This window comes from Herpailurus yagouaroundi, unplaced genomic scaffold (assembly GCF_014898765.1).
Source record: "Herpailurus yagouaroundi ecotype Mexico unplaced genomic scaffold, PumYag 100, whole genome shotgun sequence".
Classification (NCBI taxonomy): domain Eukaryota; kingdom Metazoa; phylum Chordata; class Mammalia; order Carnivora; family Felidae; genus Herpailurus; species Herpailurus yagouaroundi.
In genome coordinates this window covers 90,414,231-90,438,979 of record NW_024412391.1, presented here as the reverse complement: position 1 = coordinate 90,438,979, position 24,749 = coordinate 90,414,231, and the positions used below count along the sequence as shown (strand labels likewise).

Below are 24,749 nucleotides of genomic sequence, written 5' to 3'. Positions count from 1 at the left end.
AAGACCCACCAAATCAATGGATGTCTTTTAGGCACCATTCTATACACACTGATTGCTATATAATGTACTACTGGCAACCATCCTTATATGCCCTCTTGGACATTTTCCTCCTCAATAGATCCCTCACTGTTTTCTTAGGATTTTTTTCCCTTCTTTCCTTTTAAATATTGATGTTGCCCCAGATCTCTTGCCTACTGGCCCTCTATCTTTCAGCAATCTCATCTACTATCAAGGCTTCAGCTACCACTTACCTGCTGATGACCTCTATCTACCTTCTACCCTAAGCCCCTTGCCGACTCATAGGTCCAATTAAAATCGATCTTGTCATTTGGCTGAAATGGGCCACACCTTCAGCGCCCACTACTGAGCAAAGGCCATCAGTTCAGTAAACACCTCAAGAACAGGTTCTTCCTTCAAACCCCACTAAACCCATGCCTCCCCTTCTGTACTCCCAGTCTCAATGCCCAGCTCAGCAACTAGGGAATCATCCTACAGTACTTCATCTCCTTCATTTTCAACCATGTCTCACCCTTAGTGAAGTCACTGGCATGCCAATGCTATTTCTTAAATTGCAAAAAACCCACTGCTTAAAGTTTGGGCTTTCATTATTTCTTACCTGGACTACTACCCTCCTGCCTCTAACTGCCCCCACCTTCAATCCATCCTTCACTGTACAACGATCTCACCATAATGTAAGTCTGATCATGATACTGATGCTAGTCCTCACCAATGGACACACTCTCAAATGGGATGTATTTGACCATGGGTGAGAGAGAACTACCCAAGGCCACAAAATCAATAAGGTTCATATTCCTGGAGTCATTTTTTTTTTTTAACCCAAATGAAAATAACCTAAGACACTTTTACATAAAAAGTAAAACAGATATATTATGGACTAGAATATAAAATTCATTAGAACTTTTGAAATGGCACTTGAAAGTTTGTGTTGCTTCAGAAAGTCTACACTTACTGTCTTCTGCCATTAAGAAAATTTCCAAAGATAAATTGAGAAGCACCAGTACTAATAAAGTATAAATACCTCACTGTAGCACCCCAAGTGTTTTATAACCCAGCTTCTGCTTCCTCTCTAAGATTAACCTCCTGCCACTATTCTGTAGGCAATCTGTGTTCCAAATCCAACAAGCTGTAATCCCTAAACAAGATGTGCACTCCCACATCTTATGCTTTTGCATTATGTATTGCCTTTTCTCAGGAAGCTCTCTCCCGGACAAATTCAGTTTCGTCATTCACTCCATGCATGGTGGCTTTCAACAAAGCACTGATTCCTCAATAAAGCCTTTTCTGATGCCCCCTCTGGTCTTCCAGGGAGGGTTGGATGCCTGACCCCTCTCTATACCACAACATCTTATACATAGCAAACTTATCCCACTATTTAGCTAATTGTATTTTTCTGTCTTCTCCATCACACTGTGGTTCTCCAGAGTTTTACAATGAATGTTAACATTTCCTTTCCTTCCATGCATATTCAACCACTCCACTGGGCTTGTGTGTCCTCATTCCTCTACCACAGGTCACTAAAATCTAGCGACATATTTCCATGCTTTCTGGACTACCACCTTAGCAATGCTTGGCGTTGCCGCCACTCCTTCCTTGTTTACAAACTCTTTTTCTCTTGGCTTCCAGAACAAACACTACCCTGGTCTTCCTCCTAATACTCTGGCTGTTGTGTGTGTCTCCTCATCTTCCTTTAACTGGCCCACTAAATGGTGGGTTTCTCACAGCTTGATCTTGAGGCTTTTTGCTCTTTTCATTCCACACTCTCACTTCACACAAGGTATCTGTACCCAAGGCTTAATTATCACCTATACATTAGGAGTCACAGATTTTATCTCTGGCTCAGACTCTTCAACCAACTGCTTACCTAATCTCTCTCCTTTGATGTCTCAAGGCTATCTCGAATTCAACATGCCCAAACCAGACTCCTATTTTCCCTCCCAAATCAGATTTCCTGTATGTCAATGGTCATTACACCCCAGGGAATGCCATCCTCACCCAGCAGGGCAGAAGAAAGCACTAAGAATCACCTTGGTCATTCCTCTCTCCCCACTTTCTCCTCATTTAACTAATGTGTCACCATATCCTACTGATTTTAAATCATAAATGTAAGCACTTCTAAACTTTACTTATTTCTCTCCAACTAGAAAACAATCATTCAAGCTACCATCAGTTTTTGCTTAATTGCAACAGACCCTAAATGGTTTGCTAGGATCTATTTTGCCCATACTTAGCCAGAAGGAGCTTTTGCACTATATAAATCTGATCGGTCACCCCCCTGCCTAAACCCTTCAGTAGCTTCCCATTACTCTTAACTTCCAAATGTATTTGGAAGCTGCTAATTTGAGCTCCTGCCTAGCTCTCCAGCCTCATTATAAACTTGCTGCCCTTGGCCCAGGGACAGTGAGTCTCAATGGACACTGTTCAGTCTCTCCTACTTGCCATGCTCTCTCTCACAAAAGTATCTTTGTATACTTTTTCCTCATTCTTCTTTTCCTGGTGTCAACTTGCTGGGAAGACCCAGGAGGGCAGTGAAGCAGATTCTAACAATGTTCAACAGTGAAGAGCTGCAATATGAAAAAAGAAGTTGAAGTGTAGACAGTCCCTTTTTAAAGGGGTTCAATGTTGACCCAACCATCCATTCTGCCCTTATCAGAAAATACTTGTAGATTATTCAAAGTCTGGATTCAGAAACAGAGGATGGGGAGAATCTAAAGGTCCATGAGCCACCATACTGGTCACTGTGATAGCACCAGGATCCATGCCAGCACATGGGAGGCACACGTTATTTGCTGTTTGAAAGAAAGGAAAAAACATAACTAAGTATAAAAAACAATTTGAAGGGTGTCTATTTTGTGTCAGGAGTGGAGGCACTGTAAATATGAGTGATAACAAGTCCCTACTGACAGAGAGATCACCATCAGAAGAGAAAACAGAAGCACCTATATCAGGCTTGACTAACTCTGCTGTGCATTTTAAGTGCTGTCATAGACAAAGTGCTCAGGTATAACAAATAAATAAGAGGGAATAATTCAGCCTTGGAGAATTACACAGGAGGTAAGTGAGCAGACCCTGAAGGATAAAAAGGATTTTGATATTTATTAAAAAAAAAAATTTATAGACTGCATACTGGAAAAATAACAGAAAATAAGACGTGAGTTCCCTGTTCTTTTGGAACCTTACATTCTAATGGAGACAAACAAATATGAATAAATAATAATACCTCAGGTAGTTTTAAGCACCAAGGAGAACTCAGAGTAGGGTAATGGATGACAGTGCCTGTTGTGTGTGTTTGTGTGCATATGCATGTTATATTCAGAATAGTTGGGGAAGGTTTCTCTAAGACAGTATTTGGGGAGAAAGCAATGCTAAGAAGGAATGTCATGGCAGAATACTTTGGGGGGTGGGGTAGGCAGGGAGCATTCCAGGGAGAGGAAAGACCCCACCCAAGGCAAGGACAAGCTACTAGTGGAGGGACTGCACACTGGAGAACAGCACAAAGGTGAAAGGGACAAAAGTGGTGGCAGGCACAAAGAGGGTGGACGGACAAGAATCAGGGCTTTCTGAGCCATTCTGGAAGAACTGGAAGAAGTCAGACCACAGGGGAGGGCAAGAGGACATTCCAGGAAATGAAAATGTCACATGCCAAAGAATACATACAGGTGAGCCAATATATAGCATGACACATGCAAAGTATCATCAAATACAAGAATGTCTCTGAAGAATGTGCCTTTATCCTATTTTTAAAGTCTCGAAAGGGAGAGCATGAGTGAGGGATATGATGAAGCATGGAATGAAAAAACACAGAAGAAACTTTACACATTACAGTGGCAAAATCCACAGCCCATTGTGACTGTTGCTGTATAGGAGCAGGAACAATAAGGTGCTTATGTCATTCACTGACTAATATAGTCAGGTCAGCAAGAGAGGACAACTGGTTCAATTTTGATTCTCAGACCCAGAATCTGAGGTGCCCGCAGAACCACCCAGAACAGTTGGAAATTCAGTCTGGAGAGAATATAAGGCTGAGGATACTGCTACGGAAAGCAAGGGCACAGAGGCAAGACTAAAACCATGGAAGTAAACAAGAGGAAGAGAATATGGCAGAAGAGAAGTGGCCAAGATGAGTTTTGGCTGATAACCACATCTAATGAGAGACAACAAGAGTGATGAAGGCACTCAGAAATAGCAGTCTGAGAGGGAGGCAAAGAACAGGCATCGTGTTGTAGTAAGGAAGGAAGGAGAGGATCATCAAATGGGATGAGGGAAAGAATGAGGACTAAGAAAAAGCTACTGAATATAGCAAATAACCAAAGTCTGAAAGACTTCTGAGAAAGTAATTTTTAGTAAAACCATGGGAGAAAAAGCTAGATTGTAATAGGTTGAAAAGTAAGTTGAAAGACTAAGCAATCTTTACGTTACAGGCCATTCTGGCTTAATTATCTGTGGATACTCTCTAAACTGGTGCTGTCCTATGAAAGGTACTGCAAGTCACAGAATGTAATTTAACATTGTCTAGTAGCCATATTATAAAAAGTAAAATGAAACAGATGAAATTATTTTTTAATTCAATATGAAGATATCCCTTCAACATGTAATATATAAATTATTGAGATATTTTGCTTTTTTTTTCTTGAAGTCCTTGAAATCTGGTGTAGAGTTCACACTTTGAATACATCACAGTTCTCAAGTACTCAACAACCACAAATGGTTAGTGGTACTGGACTGAACACTGCAGCTATAAACGTTGTTAATAAAAAAGGATCTAAGTGATATCCCAATAAATGTTTAGGAATTCTTAACATCTCTTGCATAATGTCCATATTACCACTATGCAATCACAGACTGTACTTCATTTTGAAAACATATGAAGTTTTGAAAACTTCATTCACAAAAACAGACTTCTCAACAGTGAAAATAACCATACCATGGCTCAGTGTAATCTGTGATTTTATATAAAAACCTGTTTTTTAAAACCATAGAAAGTTTTGGCTACAGTAAAAACCTAAAACTGAACAAAAAGACAAAACCAAATTGCTGTCACTATAGAAGCTTGGGCTGCAGAGGCATGCTAAATTGTTATAAATACCCAAACCAGGTAAAGCACCCCTGCCTTGCCACACACACACAAAAGGAGTAAAAATGCTCAGCTGATCAGTGTTAGAATCAATCTCTCTTTTCAATGATAAAATAACGAGAAGTTTTAGTAATATATATAAACAAACTTCATTATAAAGTGACATTCTCCTTGTTAATTAGTTTCTAGCAATTTCTTCAAGGAAAAAACCTAGGATTATGAGTCCCAAGACTTCTCAAGGTAATTTTAGTTTTATTTTATTAATGAAATACTATAGTAAAATAAAATGTCATTATTCAGGCAAATTAGATGAGCGAAGTTTGGTTCTGTTATATATATTCATCACTGAACGTGTTTTGCCCTTTCCAGTACATAAAAAATGCCAAAAGAAATATTGCCAAGTGGAAATCTTCACCATATCTTAAGGTCCATTTTATGATTAATAAAACATGCACATTCTGTGAAATGTTCTTAAATATCATTTATTCACTTAAAACAGCTTACATGTTTTCATAAGCTTAAAACAGCTTATGTTTTGTTTATACTTTACATTACTTGGGAAATGCTTTCTTTAGTAAAACCCACACTAGTTGGGTGTGGTGGTAATGTAGTAAATTCTCAACTAGTGTGATCAAATTATTAAAACGTTACTGTATTTGAAATCTAGGCCCAGTCACATGCATCTATCACCTACCAATGTGAGAGAACTTAAACGGTTGACAGAGATGTTGCTAGGAAAAAATACATCTCCTAAAATCAGAACTCTTTCATGGAATTTCAGTTAATGTTTATTATGTAGTTTCTATCAACTGTGCCTTGGTTTGAACACAGGTACATTTTAAAAAACAGATCTTACTCCTCTAAATAAAACAAGTACAATTACAGGACTATAATCTGTCAGTCTTTGATGGCAAAATATACCCACTTCCAGTAAGTGAAATATATGGGCTGAAAACAAAGAGAAGTGCATTAGCATTACAGCTTAGGCCTCCTTTCTAGGGAATCCAGTTCATGATAAAGAAGTTGTGGTTCACAATATTTAATTCTATTTAAGATGCATGAATCCCAGGTGGTAAGAAAGAAAATGACATGGTCAATTGAGAGGCAATGAAAGTGGGGGAAAAAAAGGAAACACACAAACTGTCCTCAAATAGACAAAGGCAGTAGGGAGGTCTTTGTAAAACCTTATTTCTCTGTTTCATGGGGGAATCCTTTCATTTATCTTGGTATCTTTATCTTTGTACATAACCCATTTAACATTTACTGAACAACCACTTCTGGGTAAGATCATTGTAAAGTTGAGGCTAACTTGCTTATTAATTAGCCTTAAGGTGCCATGGATACAATTTTAAGGAACATTTTTATCAGGCAATGAGAATTCAAGTTAATTGGCTTTTTATTCATTAAAACCCAGGTCATAATACAGAAATAGGTTAATAATACTGTCTAAATCAGTCTGGGGGGCTGTTTAGAAATGTTCAAGTAAATGTTACGGTTTCAAACTGTCAATGATCAACTTAAATCTCAGAAGGGAAAGCTCTGGCTTCTAGTTCCTGGTCTGCTCCTGAGCTTCTCATCATATACATCTACCAGGGTGGACAAGCTAACAACTGAACACCTACCAACAGAAGACCATCCAAACACAAGGAGCACTGGGTTTTAAGACTGGATTTCTTTGTGTTCTTTTTGGTCAAGACCTTCCTCTGACTGAAGTAAAAGCAGACCACTATGCCAATGACTAATTCACCAACTGAGATTATTTTGAGGCTTTTAGGTTTGTTCTGACTTTAGAGTTGTTGTTTCTCAGATTTGTCAGTCCCGCCATGATTTACATGAAATGAATGGGCTTTCCCCTAATCATAATCTAGTGTCTTTTCTATTTTTGTCGTCCTAGAAACACTCCAAAATCTGCATCTGCTACCCCTCAAAGCATTTGCCATATTCAGTTTAAGATATTTGGCTGAGAGTCTTCAGTGAATCAGTCTTTTGGCAAACTGCCCATTTGGAGTCTGATCTGAAGCCAAGTAGCAGATTTCCCATTGTGTCAATTATCTCTTTTATAGGAGCAACTATAATAGTTATTCTAACTTCTAACTACTACTTGTCTCTGTGACAAGAATCTCCCATTTTAAGCATAATGGAGAACAAATAGTCTACTAACTCAAAGTTACCCTATACATGGGGATTACCAAGTTTCATAGATTTAAAACTATTTTTTTCTCTAATTCACAGAATTAAACCTTTAGAAAACATATTTAGCTTTGTAGCTTTCAAGCTCTTATAGAAACTCAGAGTCAACATTACAAGCATAAATTGTCATTGGGCGGACAGCTGTTAAACGGAGTAGGACAGTAGACCCTCTGTCCAGATTCACAGAAGTCACACAAAGTCAACTGCAGATGACCTTTTGGTAGAAATCATTCCTATCTGCACTCCTGCCACACCAACCCCACCTCCAACCTTCCCCCTCCAGCAGTTCACTTAGAGACAAATTCTGACTGCACATGTTAAGACTGTGAGGGCAGAAGAAAAGCTGAGGACCTATTGGGCCACCCTGTCTTCTTTCTAGTTCCTCTGGGCCTAGGCAACATGAAGAGTCCAGCTTCCAACATCAAAGGCCCATCATCAAGGCCTCTATTAAATCAGAAAGAATTCTACACTAAGTGTACTGGGGAGAAAGGAATATGATTTATACTGAGTGTATTGGGGAGAAAGGGATATAATTTCCAGTTAAACCTGGTATTCAAGAGCTTAATTTTCACCCTTGGCTGCTTTCAAGTAACATCAAAGATCCATGACACATAGTGTTGGCAACCTGACTTGCTACTTAATTAGTTCCTAAATAACAGTCATAGGTTGAGCTGTCATAAATCGAAAGCATATTTCCTATAAATGCAATGTTATTTAAATTGGGGTTCATTCCTAGAAGTCCTTTTTACTTCACAAAACTAGCAAAACATCATAAAAAATAAAAGTTAAGTGTGTGAAACCAAATATGGAAACAAGCATAGCACAAACTTTACTTTTGGAAATTCTTCTGCATGGCTGAGACTAACTGAGGCTTCTTATAGTCTGAGTCCACTGAAGTCTGGACTGCAGAGACCATCTCTTTCTCTGTGTTCCTGAGGGAAGCACAGTTGGGTATTTCTTACAGCAAGGATCTTTGAATTTCTAACCATATGACAGGCTAAAGTAAAAAAAAACAAAGCCCCAGTTCCCTCACTCTTGCTATGAGGGTTGTACCTAGATCATCTCTAAGGCCACTTCAGCTTTAATACCTTGGGACTACATGTGGGTACACACATGTCCACACTTACCTTCAAAAAATGACACTATAACTACCATAGTCTACAGTGTTATAATCATGCGTTTTAGCTACCGTACTAAAAAATTAATTATCTTTTAGAAAAATATGTTTACAGAATGAATTTAAATTGGCATTTTTCAGAAAAAAACAAGAAAGTTTCCGAACTGTTTTCTTTCCCCTATATTTTTCGGTAGGACTACTATTTGAGGGAATATCTATTACCCTTCCCCCTTATTTCAAATGGAATTTTATCAAGTTTACTTTAGAAGTCAACCTCCAGAGTACACATTGTTCACTCTTCCTTGAGAGTGTCCTTCATGCAGTAAAGATTAGACACAGTTATTTATACAGTATTCTATCTATCAGGTATCACGGTGTGCCCTACAGCAGGAGTTCTCAAAATGGTGCCTGGACCCACAGTATGAGCATCACACACCCCTTCCCTGAATCAGAAACTCTGGAATTGGGGCCTAGCAATTTGCTTTAATTAGCCTTTTCTGGTGATCCTGATCCCTGTCAAAGTTGGAGAAGTGCTGCCGTAAGTGTCTACTTTCTGCTACGGGGCAAACTATAGCAGAGGTCAAGATAGATTGGGAGAGGATGAGGAGTGAAATGAGGCAGAAGTCCAAGATAGGAAAGCCTTTTTTGGGTCCAGGGGTTCAGCCTCCTCAGGTGACGTTCCTTCCTAACCTGAACTCCTCTGGCTAATAAGGAACTGGAGCCACTGGTGTAGTCCTTGAGGAATGTTTCATTTCCCCATAGCTACACCTGGACTTCATGTGGTAGCAACCATCAGCAGGGATCTTAGACTTTTCTACCCCAGATGCCTGAAGGACTATGATAAGGATACTTGTAGCGGACATTCACTGTCTGTCTCCTGATCGCCCACCTACTCTCTATTCTTTCTGAAACAGAACTGGTCTGAGAATCCATCCTTTCCCCACTCTCAGTCCAAAAAACACTTGGGATGGGAGGGGGAATTTAACCCTCCCAGGTTGGAGCAAAGGACACTGGTAATGCTGGCCTGGCCAGTCAAAACCCAGCACCCCCAACGTCCCCCTGACACACTTACTAGTTCCAGACTGATCTAAGTCAGTTTGATGAGAGTGAATCTCAGAACTTCTGAAAGAGTTAATAAATAGAACCTGGCTCCTTCCTGCTGAATCTCTGGACAACTGTAAGGCTAAAATGGCAGCATCTAACTTACTACCATCTTACTGCCATTTTGAGAAGGTAGAGCTGGAGACCGAAGAAAAATCAACTATGTACTTGCAATATTTGAATTAACAAATAGTGGCATTCCTTAAGTTGGAATTGTCCCTGGAATTTTTAGCTAATAAAATTTCCTTTTTTGCTTCCCTTACTTTCAGCTGGCATTTTGATCACTTGAAAGCATCATAACTGCCCTTTGTGTATTCTTTCCTCCCTCTTCCCCTTCCTTCTTTGATAATTTTAAACTAGAAATCTACCCACCTCCGAGGCCCCTGGGTGGCTCAGTCAGTTGAGCGTCTGACTTCGGCTGGGGTCATGATCTCATGTCTCTCATGAGCCCCATATTGGGCTCTGTGCTGACAGCGTGGAGGCTGGAGCCTGCTTCCGATTCTGTGTCTCCCTCTCTCTCTGCTCCTCCCCTGCTCACACTCTATCTCTCTCAAAAATAAATAAACATTAAAAAAAAAAAAAAAAAGAAAAAGAAATCTACCCACCTCTAATTTCTTTAGATCTCTATTTTATTTACTGCAGCCTAATTTTCTACAACATGGTTTTTCAGATATCCCTGCTAAAAAGTCATCTACCACTTCATGATATTTGAAACCCCTGGAATCTGGCCTTTCCTCAATTGTCAGCATCTCCTATTTCATCTCTCAATTCCAGTGACACTATTCCATTTATGTTTGCCCAACAAGTACTCTTAACTCTTGTGAATTAATTTTATCCTCTATTTTCTACATTTTCCTATATTTTCTCTATCTAAATCCTATTTTTTTTTTTTAAAGGTCTAGCTCAAACTCTGTCTCTTACCAGGAAGAGTTCACCTACCCCACCAATATCCTCTAAGCTCCGTTTCTTGAGCAAAGTATTATTATTTATCTTTCTATGTACACAGATGTGCATTACCTCCTTAATATAACTAATTGGTTAGAGGATAAGAACAGACACAACCTTTATATCCTTATTACCTAATAAAATACACAACCTTGATAAATGTTTTAATAAATCACTGTTAAAAATATTTTACATCTGTAGTGTCATTCTCTAGCAATCTCAAAATTGTAAAGTAATCTAGTTCTTACCTTCAGATCAAGATGTACTACATTATGAGCATGTAAAAAGCGAACACCTTCTAATATCTGCCTCATGAGTCTTTGAACATCTTTTTCTTTAAAGGCGTCTTCTCTGTCTGCAACACACTGGTCAAAGATTTCACCCCCAGCAGCACTAGAGAAGGGTAGAAGCATACTTTAATTATAAAGGAAAAGGACTCATTAAAAATATTTAGCCTTTTTGTTCTTAATATTTTACATATTAAGTGTCTTTATTTAGGTAAAGTATAATTTGAGTGTGTGTCCCTATATCCATTTTTCTTTTGTCTTTTTAAAATAAAAATGTGAAGCCTCAAATATGAGTTCAGATTAAGAACTTCAAAAATTAAACTTTAATGGTAAAATGTATTAACACACTCTCAAGTGAAAATTTTTTGAGAATTTTTGGTTGAAAAACACATAGAAATATTATTTTTAGAAAAAATACAAACAATGAAAATAAAGCAAATGCTCTTCAATGAATTAAAGACCCCTTCCAGAGTTTCTAAAAATATATACTTATTAAATGCATACAAAAATATTAGTTGCCTGGATTTTTAAAAAAACAAATGGTAATATAGGACACATTCTCCTGATACTGTTCCACAACCCTTACTTTTAAACATGTCTTAAGAATCTTTCCATGATGGTTTTATATTTATCTATTTTGTAATTTTGAACTCTTACATCCCTGTGAATAGATAAACCATACTTGATGTAACCATTCCCCTTTGAAGGTCATTTACTTTCTTCCTAATGATTCACAACTATAAACAATGCTGTGATGAGAAGGCACATTACAATTTCTCATATGTTTACTCATGTGTGAGGAGCTCTCAAGGGTAGACATCTAGAAAGAAACAGCTGGACTGAAGGGAATGTGCATTTAAAATTTTAATAGGAAGAGCCTATCCTCTCCAAAAGAGCAGTACTGATTTAAATTTTCTTTCAACCTCTGGCCAAAGCATCTCAGTTTTTCTCTAACTAATTTTGCCAATAAGGTGGGGGGGGGGGGGGAATCAACATTAAAAAATGTTCATTTCCCTTCAGCAAAAAGTCCATACTTAAACATTCATTCATACCATAAATAACAGCTCGTGTCATATCACAAAATTTCTTTTATGTGTTTAAAAAAAAAAAAAAAAGGCAAGATTGCTTTCATAAAGTTGCTATAGAATTGACATGGAATACCTAACTGCAAACAGCCATGCTGCTTTCAGACAAGAGCTACTTACTGAATTCCTTTTCAGAAGATAATTTAGTTATTTCCTTTCCTGTTAAAGCAACCTATTTCCAAATTCTGCCCATATAAGGAGACACAATTTGTCACCAAAATTAGATAAGAACATATTTAAGTTTAGCTGAGCAGCTGCAGGTGACGAAAGTGAAAGAATAATTCATTGGCTGATAAGGTTTTCATTTTGACTAAACCTACACAACTGAATTTTTATTACATTTTGATTATAGCATGAAAAAAACCATATGTGAAAGCATCAAAACCGTTTTTGTTATTTAAGTGTAAAATGGCCATCGTGCATCTGGGCACAGTTAAAGTAATATACAAGTCAGAAGAACGGAAATGGTGAACATTCACAACACAATTACAGAGTAATAATGGCAGCCTAGGAGTACCATATACTGTTAATATGGATTTGATGATCTAAAGTAAAAGTCAGTATGAACTGTGTCAACTCAGTCTAAGCAGCACGATGCACCATGATATAACATATAGCCCACGTAGCCCTCTGCATACACACACCACAATTTGCCTGTTACACTCAGAACTGTCCGTGTTCCTCAACTAAAACAAAGAACTGTATTTTTGGTTGAAAAAGTTTTCCAATCACAATTTATTGTCCTCTGAGTCTTTCCGCTCATTACTAGCATCCACAATAAAATTCACTATAGGTCAATTTACAGAAGTACAATGACTTCTTTACCTAAAATTTAAGAGCAATTTATTGTTAGTTCTTTTCACTATAAAGTTTACCCATTCTTGCCTTAACATAATTTAAGTACTTTACATAAGCACAAGATACGAAGCACAAAACTACCATTTTCTGAAAATTTTCAAGGATGTATTTCAAATGCAGACTATTAACAAAGCTGTAAAAGCTAGCTTTCAGTGACCAGCAAGACTTGCATATACCCTCTGATACAATCACCCTATTTTATACCTGCTTAAATGTAAGCTTGGCCCATTAACTCATTGTCATATTTACTAGTGGATCTAAACAAAATTATACTAAAGAACAATTTGCGACATTAAAAGCATTTGTTAGGCATGGTTACAGGAAATGTAAGAATATTATCAACTACTTCACAGGAAGTATCTTCCTTTACATAAAGCCAGAGAACCACTACATTTTGTTGTGCCTATCTTTTAACTACAGCAAGATTTTCATGTATATTATGGTATATTTACTTTAGTAGTGCTTGTTTTCCACTACTTTAAAACTATTCAGAAACTCAGCAATTAACTTTATTATGAATTACACACAATTTTTTACCAAAAAAAAAATTTTATGAAAACATTAATTCAAAAACTTTTTACAAAAAATTTTACAAAAACCTATTTTTATAAAACATATTAAGAACTTTTAATTTCAACTTTCTAGTGGCCCTTAGAAAGTTAGGAGATAAGTATCTTTTTGATCAACATTATGCAGAGCCATATGCATGATATTTGCAGGCTAAGAGTCACTGCGTTTTCTTGGTTGCCTGCACCTTGTCTAGATTTTAGCTCCCAACCTCGAACATCAAACACTCCTATTTCTATAGAAACTAGCATTTCCAATTCCATCCTGCTTAAAGGGTTGGTTTAGATCTTTATTCCTTCACTCTTAAAAATGAACAAATACCAATCAAACATGTTAGGTCTTGTGCAATGTGCTATGGACAGAAAGATAAATTAATTGTAAGTATGGCTTATGACTTCATGTACCAGTAGGAGAGAGAGAAAAATGCATAAATATATATGCATAAATATATATGGGTGTGAAATTATATATAAAGTGATGTAATAATTTAGCAACTGAGCAATTAATTGGAAAGGAGAAAAAAAACATCTTAGAAGAATGACATTTATTCTGAGCCCTGTAGAATGAATAGGAATCCACCAGATGAAATGGTAAGAGCACATCCCCAGCATAGTGAACACAAATAAAAGGGCATGGTGGTATCAAAAACACAGGATACAGACTCACTAAAGGTTAAGTAAGCTGTTACTTCCCCTTTCAGCCAAATGGTATGGAACTTACCCTCTAGCCATGAACAACTAGAAAATGAGCAAAGTATATAAGCCAACTGTTTTCAGACAGAACATAGGCAGTTAGGACCATGATCCCTGAAAAGAGGGACACAAACAAGATGGGCTCTACTGTTTCTGTCTTCCTACTTGGAAGTAATTTATGGACTGTGGTATAAGGTGAAGGAGAAACCCAAGCAGAATATGGCGGCCTTGCTAAACTGAGGAAACAGACTAGGAGTTTGACAAAGTTGGATTTCATAGGGACAGTACCAGAGAGGAGTGAGCTACACAGAGAAAGATTGATCCAAGTAGTTCAAAATAAATCACAAGCAGGATAAACACAAGGCAAATCAAGGCACATTATGCACAAATTACTGAAAGAAAAAAATATTTAAAAAGACACTTATAAGGGAACTAAAAATCAAAACAGACTTCTTGTCATAAACAATGCAAGGCAAATGACAATGCAATGCTATCTTTAAGTGCAGACAAAAGAAAGTGTGTCTAAAATGCAGGATGAGGTTGGAAAAAGACTAGCAGGAGATGAGGCAGAATAGAAGTCAGACAGGAAAGCATGAGATGAGGTCAGAGCAATCTGAAACATCCTAGGTAAGGCAATAAAAGTGCTAGTATATAAAGCTAAATGTCTCCTCCAAAAGCACTCCCCACTCTCCCAGAGGAAAGCAGGACAACACATGGCTAAAAGCTTTGGAGTCACACACTTCCAGACTAAATCCCAGCTCTATTTGCAGTGTGACCTTAGGTTTGATTACTTCTCTGAATGTTTTTCTCATATAAAATCCTGTTCTAAAATTTATAAATAAACAAATTCAGTAAAGTTGCAGGATACAAAATCAATATATCAAAATTATTGTGCTTCTGTACACTAAAAATGAATCTTCAAAAAGAGAAATTAAGAAAACAATCCCATTTTCTATGATGTCAGAAAGGATACTCAGGAATAAATTTAAGCAAGAAAGTGAAAGATCTATACGATGAAAACCGTAAGACACTGATGAAAGAAATCAAAGAAGATACAAGTAAATGGAAAGATATACCATGCTCATGGGTTGGAAGAATTAATATAGTTGAAATGTCTATACTATCCAAAGTGATCTACAGATTCAACACAATTCCTACCAAAATTCCAATGGCATTTTTCAGAGACACAGACAAAACAATCCGAAAATTTTTATAGAACCACAAAAGACTCTGAAATGCCAAAGCAATCTTGAGAAACAACAAGTCTGGATTTGAGAATATTTTCTGATTTCAAAATATATTACAAAGTACTACTCAACAAAAAAAGGAATGAAATCTTGCTACCTGTAATAATACAGATAGACATTGAAGATATTATGCTAAGTGAAATAAATCAGAAGGAAGAAGACAAATACTATAAAATTTCACTCATATATGGAATCTAAAAAAACAAATGAACAAACAAAACAAGAAAGAAAATTCATAGGTATAGAGAACAGACTGGTGGTAATCAAAGGGGAAGAGGGGAGAGAGGTGGGCAAAGGGGGTCAGTTAGAAGGTGATGGATGGTACCTAGACTTTTAGTGGTGATCACTTTGTAGTGCATACAGATATCAAATTATGTTGCATACCCAAAACATGTTTTATACCAATTATATACCATTTGTAAAAAATTTCTTGTGGAAAAAAATGTGCATGGGTGTATGTATGTATCAAAGCTATAGTAATGAAAACAGTATGGTATTGGCATAAAAACAGATCTATCAGTCGAACAGAATAGAAAGTCCAGAAATAAAACTATGCATATATGGTCAATTAATTTACTAAAAAGGAGCCAAGAATGTACAATGGGGAAAGAAGAGTTTCTTCCATAAATGGTTTTTAAAAAACTGGGTAGCTACATGCAAAAGACTGAAACTGAACACTTATCTTACATCATACACAAAAGTCAAATCAAAATGGATTAAAGACTTGAATGTAAAACCTGAACTATAACACTCTGAGGAGAAAACAGGCAGTAAGCTCCTTGACATCAGTGTTGGCAACTTTTTTGAATTTGACAACAAAAGCAAAAATAAACAAGTGGGGGCTACATCAAATGAAAAAAACTTCAGAGCAACAGAAACCATCAACAAAACGAGAAGCAACCTACGAAATGAGAGAAAATATTTGCAGATCATATTAAATGATAATGGCTTAATATCCAAAATATATAAAGAACTCCTACAACCAATCTGACTAAAAAAGGGCTAAGAAACTAAAGAGACATTTTTCCAAAGACGATATCCAAATAGGCAACAGGTACTTGAAAAGTTGCTCAACATCATTAATCATCAGGGAATTACAAATCAAAACCACAACTGGGTACCATCTCACACCTATTAAGATATATATTTTATACACTTATGTATAAAATGGAATATTATTCACCCAAATAAATATATTCCACTTATATGTGGAATCTAAAAAAGTAAAACTCTTAGAAACGGACAGAATGGTGGTTACCAGTGGGTTGGGGGGAGGTGGCAGAAAAGGGGAGCTACTGGTCAAAGGGTACAAACTTCAAGTTATAAGATGAATAAATTCTGGAAATTTAACATACAGCATAGTGATAATAGTTAATACTATATTATATATATTTAATACTAAATTATATACTGAAAGTTCCTAAGGGAATAAATCTTAAATGTTCTTACCATACGTACACACAAAGGTAATTAAGTGACTTGATGCAGGTGTTAGCTAATGCTATGGTGGTAATCCTTACCCAATACATAAGTGTATCAAATCAACATACCCTACATCTCAAACTTACAAAATGTTTTATGTCAACTATACTTCAATAAAGCTGGAAAACAATTTTAAAATAAAATAATGTATATAAAGCATGTAAATAATTTACATAAAGTTGGCTGACTTAGCTTAGTGCCTGGCACATGGTAAATTCTTAACACATTATGACTGTTACAATTTGTGTTCCCACAGCAACTAGCATTTCAAGTAAAACACCAACACTGCTGCAATCATTTATATTTCTTTCACTAAACCTGTAGCACCTGGAGGGAAAGGGCTATGCTGTTTTCACTTTTATACCACTTTTCACTTTTATACCTATTAGCACTAGTGTATATGGCAGGTATTTAAGTGTATGTGAAATGCATTACTGAAATGGTGATCATAAACCTGCCTGTTTCTGTAACAACAATCTATTGATGTTTGCCATGAATTTTGATACCTCAGTATCTAAAAGTATATTTCTAAGACTTTCCCTTCAAACAAAAAGTAGAACACAAACATTTTTAGCCAAATCATACTCATTTGTGGTTATAAAAACACGATCATTGAAGCAATAGAAGCCACCAAAGGGTTCTAAGCAAGGGAATAATATCACCACATCTATGTCTTAACTATCTAGCAGCAGTCTGAGAAACATCCTAGAACTGAAGCCAGGGTGATCAGCAAAGATCTCTCTCCTGTGAGAGTCCACAGGAGAGACAATGAGAACCCAATACAGAAGAGAAGTAGCAAGTACCAAGAAAAGGGGACCAGTAAGGGAAAGGCTTAAGTGTAAGACTTGGTGATTTATTATACATGAGCCTTTAAAGGAGATAAACAAAACAAGGATAGATTCAAAGTTTCTAGCCTGAGCTATGAAATAAATGGGGCTATTATTGGAAATGGGGAACAAAAGAAAAACAGGCATTACCAGGGTAATGCAGGAGTGCACACATATCGATCCTGAATTGGTAATGATGTGTGGTTGGATGCAGAGATATGCAGCAGGGAGGTGGAACTTCAGAAGGTCCAAGGTTGTAGACAAAGATTTGGAAATAACTGCATGTAAAGAATAGCTGAAGCCACAAACATAGACTGTTACCATTCAGAGTAAGTGTACAGAATGAAGGTATGACAAGAACAACACTAATGAACTCGGGGGAGCACTTGTATTCATACAGAAGAAGGGTAAAAGGCTGAGAGAGAAGTTTTTTGTTTTTTGTTTTTAAAGAGGACCATGAAAACCAAAAACATCATTTCAAGAAAGTATAATAAAATATTTACAGAGAGTAGAATTAACACTAAAATGAGGAGACTGATTTTGGCAAACAGGGTTTGGGAAGAGCAAGTGCAGCAGACGAGGAGTAATGGGAGAACTGGCACATGGCAGATTCATGGGTCAATGAAGAACAAAACAGACCAGAAGGTGAGGAAAGCTATAAATTCAGACTGCTCCTTTAAGGACTATAGATAGCAGTAAAGGAAAGAGCAAGCCAGGACCATGGTTTAAAGACAGTCAGAGATGAGGAAAAGGAATCTGAGGATAGGAGAGACAGAAACACTGGAAGATGAGGGGAAAGAACCACCTTGGGAGAGGTGTTCTTTCAAGAGCACCTTGAAAGGCTGCGAGAGGTCAGTGAACTGATTAAAAAACAAAACAATGGTGCTAGAAAAGGAAGGAAGAGAATTAAAGAGCACAAGTAAAGGTTTAAGCCTTGGAGTTAAGTAGTGAAAACTTCTTTGAACAGAAGGGAAGGACTGAGAGGAGTAAAAGCAGAGGGACACTGAGGGAGTGTGTGCCATCCTTTATTTTCTCCATGAGGGGAGAAAGGACTAGGTATCTAATAGAAGATGGGAAGGAAGTGATGTAGCAAGAGTATTAAAGATTCTGATTAGCTCCTTTTGGGGCCGGGGTGTACATTAATAGAAGGGGATGAGAGATTAGGTAAAAAATCACCCAATGACAGCGAGAGCCCAACTGAGGACTCTCACACTTGTAAGGAGCAGGTCACAGACTATACAAAATCCTCCCCAGAGTGTGCAGGATACAGCACGGGCCAGGGTAAACGGGCAAAACAAGTTGCAGAGGAAGATGAAAAGGAAGAAGGAAATAATGGAAGGTGCTGATGAGAGATTAGCTAAAATAACTACTGAAGAAGAGAAGGGAATCACAGGAAAGAAAAAAGTCAGGAGGTGGCTGAAAGACTGGAAGACCTAAGAAGAGTTCAGAGTTGAAGGCTGAAGAGCAGGTTTGGTGAGAACAGGAGAGGAACAAGATCTGGTCAGAGAATAGTATTTTTCAGTCTCCTCTAGATCAAGTTCCAATTCTGCCTTGATCCTCTCCAAAACAAACTGGAAACCAAAAACCTAGGTAGGCAGGGGATTTATGTAGGAGATTCCTATACCAACATTTTTTAAAAATCATAAAACAGCTCTATTCAGATATAATTCACATATATTACATTTGTTAACCATCCACCAATTTAAATATTTTTACTATTGTAATTAAAAATACCTTGGGTGAAACACTTTTGTGCTTCTCACTGTTCACATTTAACAATTTTTTTGGAAGGGATTCATGTAAGTGAAATTACTGAATTAAAATATATGAACATAATGTTCTTGAAGTACATCATCAAGAGGAAGACACTATTTTAGCCACCAAGAATTTGCTTCCTACAAACTTTTAAAGTTTTTAAAAATAATACTACACATTAACTTTTAAAATTTTTAACAATATTAAAAAAATCTATGTCAATACATTTATATCTACCTTATCTTTTTAAATCACTGCACAGTAATTCATTTTGTAATATTATCACTTATTTAACCAACTCCCTATGTTAATAATTAGATTATTTTTTGTTACATTTAAAAAAAACTTCACTGAACATTTTCTAATATATCTTTGCACAACTGGCCTATTTTCTTGTGAAAAATATTTAAGTGAAATTGCTGGATGAAATAGTGTTGCCGTTGTTTTTTTTTTTTTAAAGCTTTTGATATATAACTCTAGCCTGTCCCCCAGATAAGTTGTACCATTAAGACAGACTACCACCTGTAGTATAAATCAGATGGTTCAACCCATGAATATCACCTTTTCTTTATCATCTTCGCCACTCTTATAAGGGGAAATTGAAAACTTATTTTTAAATTTACATTATAAAAATTATAAGAATCAATACTTTCACGTACATATAGACTATTTATATATGTATGTCTATGTGGAATTCTCTTCATATCTTTTAAAAAGAAAAGCAGGCTCAAAATGTTGTCACTTATACCAAGTCACCAAACTGGGGCTTAATATCTAACCCAAGTACAGTTTCAACCTCCCCCCAAGAAATGTAAGTCTTAATCGGTCAGTCAGAAAATTTCTGATCAGCATCAATAGGAGTCTCACATGGGGCCTATCCATCCCCCAAAAGAAAATGAGGTAATCCACCTAATGAGACCCTCTGCTCTTTCCATAAGGGAAGGTGATGGATCTTGCTTGAAATAACCCTTTCTTTTCTTTTGCTAATAACTTCTTGCCACACCCTCCTTCCTAGAAAACCTATCCATTTTGTACAATGCCTTGGAGCTGCCCTCCACTTGCTAGAATCATTTAATAACATTGATTAGATCTTCAATTTTATCTGGTTGAAAAAAAATTTTTAACATATCCTTTGCCCATTGTTTTTAAACTGGGAGGTTCATGTTTTTGTGTAATTTGTAAGATCTAGTTACACACAATAAAGAAATTTTAAGCATTCTGGGTGAACAGGTATGAGAAGTACTTTCCCTGAGCTTGTCTTTTCCTTTGTGTTTCTTGATGTAGTAAGGATTTTAATGTATTCAAATCTATCAATCATTTCCTTTGGTAGGAGAAGTAGAGAGGAAAACAGGATTTCTTAGGAAGAAAAAACTGTTCATTTTCCAAAGCTGTTTCCTATACTGTCCCTCCTTACTCAAATGAAAACATGGTATGGATCAAAAAAATTGTTTCTGAAAGATTAACTCAGACTATATGAACATATAAAGGACTGTAGAATGTCTTTTAATACTACCTTGGTATCACTTACTTTCTCAAGAATGCCTCTAAGAATATAAGAGAATTTTACCCTACTATCAGGAGAATTTCATTAAAGAATGAAAATGAAAAATCTAATCTACATGCATTCTTGTTAATTTGAAAAATGTCAAATTAATATGAGAAATACATGAAAAAGTTCTGGAAATTCTTCAGATTTCCAGAGCCAGGCCCCAACACGTATCACAGATGACTAGCTTCCTATAAAGGAAGTGTGAACTATCAAATAAACTCCATTTAAGGAAAATAATACTTACTATTCCAGAACTAAAATCATTTCTGATGGAGTTTCATAGACTTCATGTAAATTAATGACCCAAGGATTATCCTGTGCTAGTTCAAGAACAGCAATCTCATGAATTATTTCCATTCGACAATCTTGGCCTTTTCTTCTTTTTCTCATGAACTTTGCTGCAAATTCTTTTCCAGAATCTTTCTTTATACATTTCCTCACCACTGCAAATTTCCCCCTAGAATTAAACAAAAACATTCACTGTTAAACTTGACAACTTTCTAGAAATGGTAATAATTTTAATAAAACTTCCAAATACTCATCAGTGGATATTCAAATTTAGATTATATTCAAACACAAAAGCAGCACTATCATTTAGGAATTTAATAGGATACATCTATCTATAATAAAATGTAACTGCAAATCTGCAAAATTCCTTCTAAACAGAGGATAACCAAATATTAAACTCAATATTTTTGTAGCTATACATAATTTAATTTGTTACACATTTATACATAAGAATGACTTAAATCTTTTATTTTTTATTTTTTTAAATTTTTTTTTTTCAACGTTTATTTATTTTCGGGACAGAGAGAGACAGAGGATGAACGGGGGAGGGGCAGAGAGAGAGGGAGACACAGAATCGGAAACAGGCTCCAGGCTCTGAGCCATCAGCCCAGAGCCCGACGCGGGGCTCGAACCCAAGGACCGCGAGATCGTGACCTGGCTGAAGTCGGACGCTCAACCGACTGCGCCACCCAGGCGCCCCATGACTTAAATCTTTTAAAAAGCCACTTGACTTGTTAGAAACTAGTTACCAGAACTCCTAAAAGAATTGAATTGACTCTAATACTATAACCTTCCAAAATTAAAAAAGTTAGGGATCTCATTTATATATTTCAACTACAGCATAGCTGGAAATGTCTTGTTTTCCTATAAAGACAGATACAACACACATTATTTTGATACCTTACACTATCATTTGTTATTAAACTAATAAAGCAAGTCACAGGGGAGTCGAACTAAGCAAACTAAGGGTATGAGCTCTGAAATCAGATGTGAGCTTGAATCCCACAAATAGCTCTACAGCTCACGGGACATATAACCTTGGGCAATTTATTTAACCTTTTTAAATCTCATTTTCCTTATCTGTTAAGAGGACACACTGGAATCCAGTTCCTAGGGTTGCTGTGAGAATTCAAGTACAAACACAAATCAATTGCTTAGCATGGGACTTGCCACATAGTAAGTGCTAAATAAAATATTATTAAACAAATCATTGATTTGTGATAGTCATCACCCATAAATACCCAATCTTTATACTGGAAGGCAACTTAGAAATCACAGGGTTGTTTATTTTTTAACCTATTGCCAGATGCCAATGCCTTCTTTCAAACTGTGAAGCAGTCTCTTCCACTCCTGGGTACATTTTTTGAAAATTAATTAATTTTGAGAAACGAGAGAGCGCACACGCATGAGTGGGGGAGGGGCAGAGAGAGAGAATCCCAAGCAGGCTCCACACTGTCAGGGCACATCCTGATGTGTGGCTTGAATCCAATAACTGCGGGATCATGACCTGAGCTGAAAACAAGAGTCTGTCGCGCAACTGACTGAGCCACCCAGGAACCTCATTAATAAGTTTTCATGACAGGCCTAAAGTGAAGGGTTGTTAAGTCTGGGTCTTTTGCTGAACAGTATAGAAAGACGTTTCTTTCCTGAATTTCAAAGACCAGTTTGTCAGGTATTGATTGCAGCTAACATGATCTGTTAACTGCTACTCCCTTTTCCAACTTTCAATCATTCTTTAACCCCATAAAGGTTTTTAAGACTTTCTCACTATCACGCCTCATCAGAACTGCTGATAAAATAAAACGTGCCAACCAAATTTGAAGCAACCTACTTCAAGTACAACTGAATCAAAGGGTTGCATGATTATTATTTTGTTAATCCAATATTGCTTTAAAAAAAACTTGACAGGTTTTTCATAGTTCATATTGGGCTGGTAAATAAACCACCTAGATCTTTTTCCTTTTGAAAATTTTCAAGCTGGTGTACTCATACTTTATTTAAAGGCAAGGTTTTCATTTGTTCTATTAAATTCTAATTTCTAGGTTCAGCCCCAGCATTTGACACTACTGATGTAATTTTGAGTACTAATTCTTCCTAGCTAGTATTAACCAGAAACATGTTTTTCATGCCCTCTGTATTTTTGCAACCACCACAAATAAAAATGTTAAATGATACATCCTTAGGCATAGACCTCTCTAGCTGTTCAAATAAGTAACAATCTACCTAACAGCACCCTTGTTCAGATCAAAGTTCTTTTTGTTCACAAAAATGTGAAAGATTTCTACAGATGCTTGGAGGGATTAAATCATAAACATATTCATCACAGACTAATGCCTCCTTTTATTTTACCCTACAAAATCATTAAACTAACATTTCCATCAAATTTTAAGTGTTTATTTTGAGAGAGTGTGCACTTGAGTGCAGGCGCGGGGGAGGGGCAGAAAGAGAGGGAGAGAGCCCAAGCCCAATCAGTGCTGTCAGGGCAGAGCCCAACCTGAGGCTCCCATCTCATCATGAGATCATGACCTGAGCTGAAATCAAAAGTTGGACACTTAACCGACTGAGCCACCTGAGCACCCCTCCACCAGATTTTAAAAGGTTCCTAATGACCTTTGGGTTCTTTTGAGAAAAAAAAAATCATTAATAACATGACTTCTTTTAATAGCTGTGAGAAGTTTTAAAAGAAGAGAAAAAAGAAAGGTTCATTTGTAGAAAACTGACCAACATATGTAACTGATAGCAAGCATATGCCTGGTATATCAGAAATAACTCGGTTGAACTTGCCTTCAAAATATTCCCACATCAAACATACCAATGTTTACTGTTACACACTTAAAATTCCAGGCAATACAGTACTCTGCAGTTAAGTAAAACACTACTGAATATCTGGCCAGAATGTGTATTTTTTTAATGTATATTTTTGAGAGAGAGAGAGAGAGAGAGCGCGCGCGACCACGCGCTTACAAGCACGGGGGAGGAGCAGAGAGTGACAGAGACACAGAATCTGAAGCAGGCTCCAGGCTGTCCGCACAGAGACAGACGCGGGGCTCGAACACAGGAACCATGAGATGATGACCTGAGCCGTAGTCGGACCCTTAACCGACTGAGCCACTAGGAGCCCTGAGAATATGTATTTTTGAATAGATAGGGAGACTAATGACCCAACAGAGAAAAGGATCCACACACATCACTAAACTGCAAACTCTGGAAGCCCTTCTTACAGAAGAGCTATTGCTAAATTCAGGGACCAGAGGCAAATACAGGGAAGAAACCCAGATGTATTCGACATCTGGGGCCATGCAACTGTTTCTTAGGGTCACCAGCACAGGTCCCAGAGCTCTCTTCCTACACCAGTGACTACTCTTGACATCATCTTTGTTTCTGTGGAAGCAATCCTCACAGTTTTAGTTTTATTCTTCCCACTGTGTCATGCACTATATTGGGAGTCAGCAAACTTCTATTAAGGGCCAGACAGAAAATTTTCTTTTGCTGGTTTATGTTGCCACTGTTCAAGTCTGCTATTATAAAATGAAAGCAGACATAGACAAAAGGTAAATTAATGGGTGGATCTGGGTTTAAAAAACAAAAAACAAAAAACTTTAGGGATACTGAAATGTGAATTTCACATAATTTCCATGTCATGAAATATCACTCTTCTGATTTTGAA

At 36.9% G+C, this 24,749-nt stretch overlaps 1 protein-coding gene across 3 annotated transcripts in view; it reads right to left on the bottom strand.

Annotated features, from left to right (window-relative positions):
- The window catches only part of STK17A (serine/threonine kinase 17a), a 38,633-nt gene that overhangs the window by 6,567 nt on the left and 7,317 nt on the right, over nt 1-24,749 (bottom strand). For all 3 annotated transcript variants that reach the window (XM_040473039.1, XM_040473041.1, XM_040473040.1), the window contains exons 2-3: nt 21,039-21,251; nt 10,694-10,838 (exon numbers count right to left, since the gene is read on the bottom strand). In XM_040473039.1, coding sequence (XP_040328973.1) covers nt 10,694-10,838; nt 21,039-21,251 — 358 coding nt within the window. The remainder of the gene's footprint in view (nt 1-10,693; nt 10,839-21,038; nt 21,252-24,749) is intronic.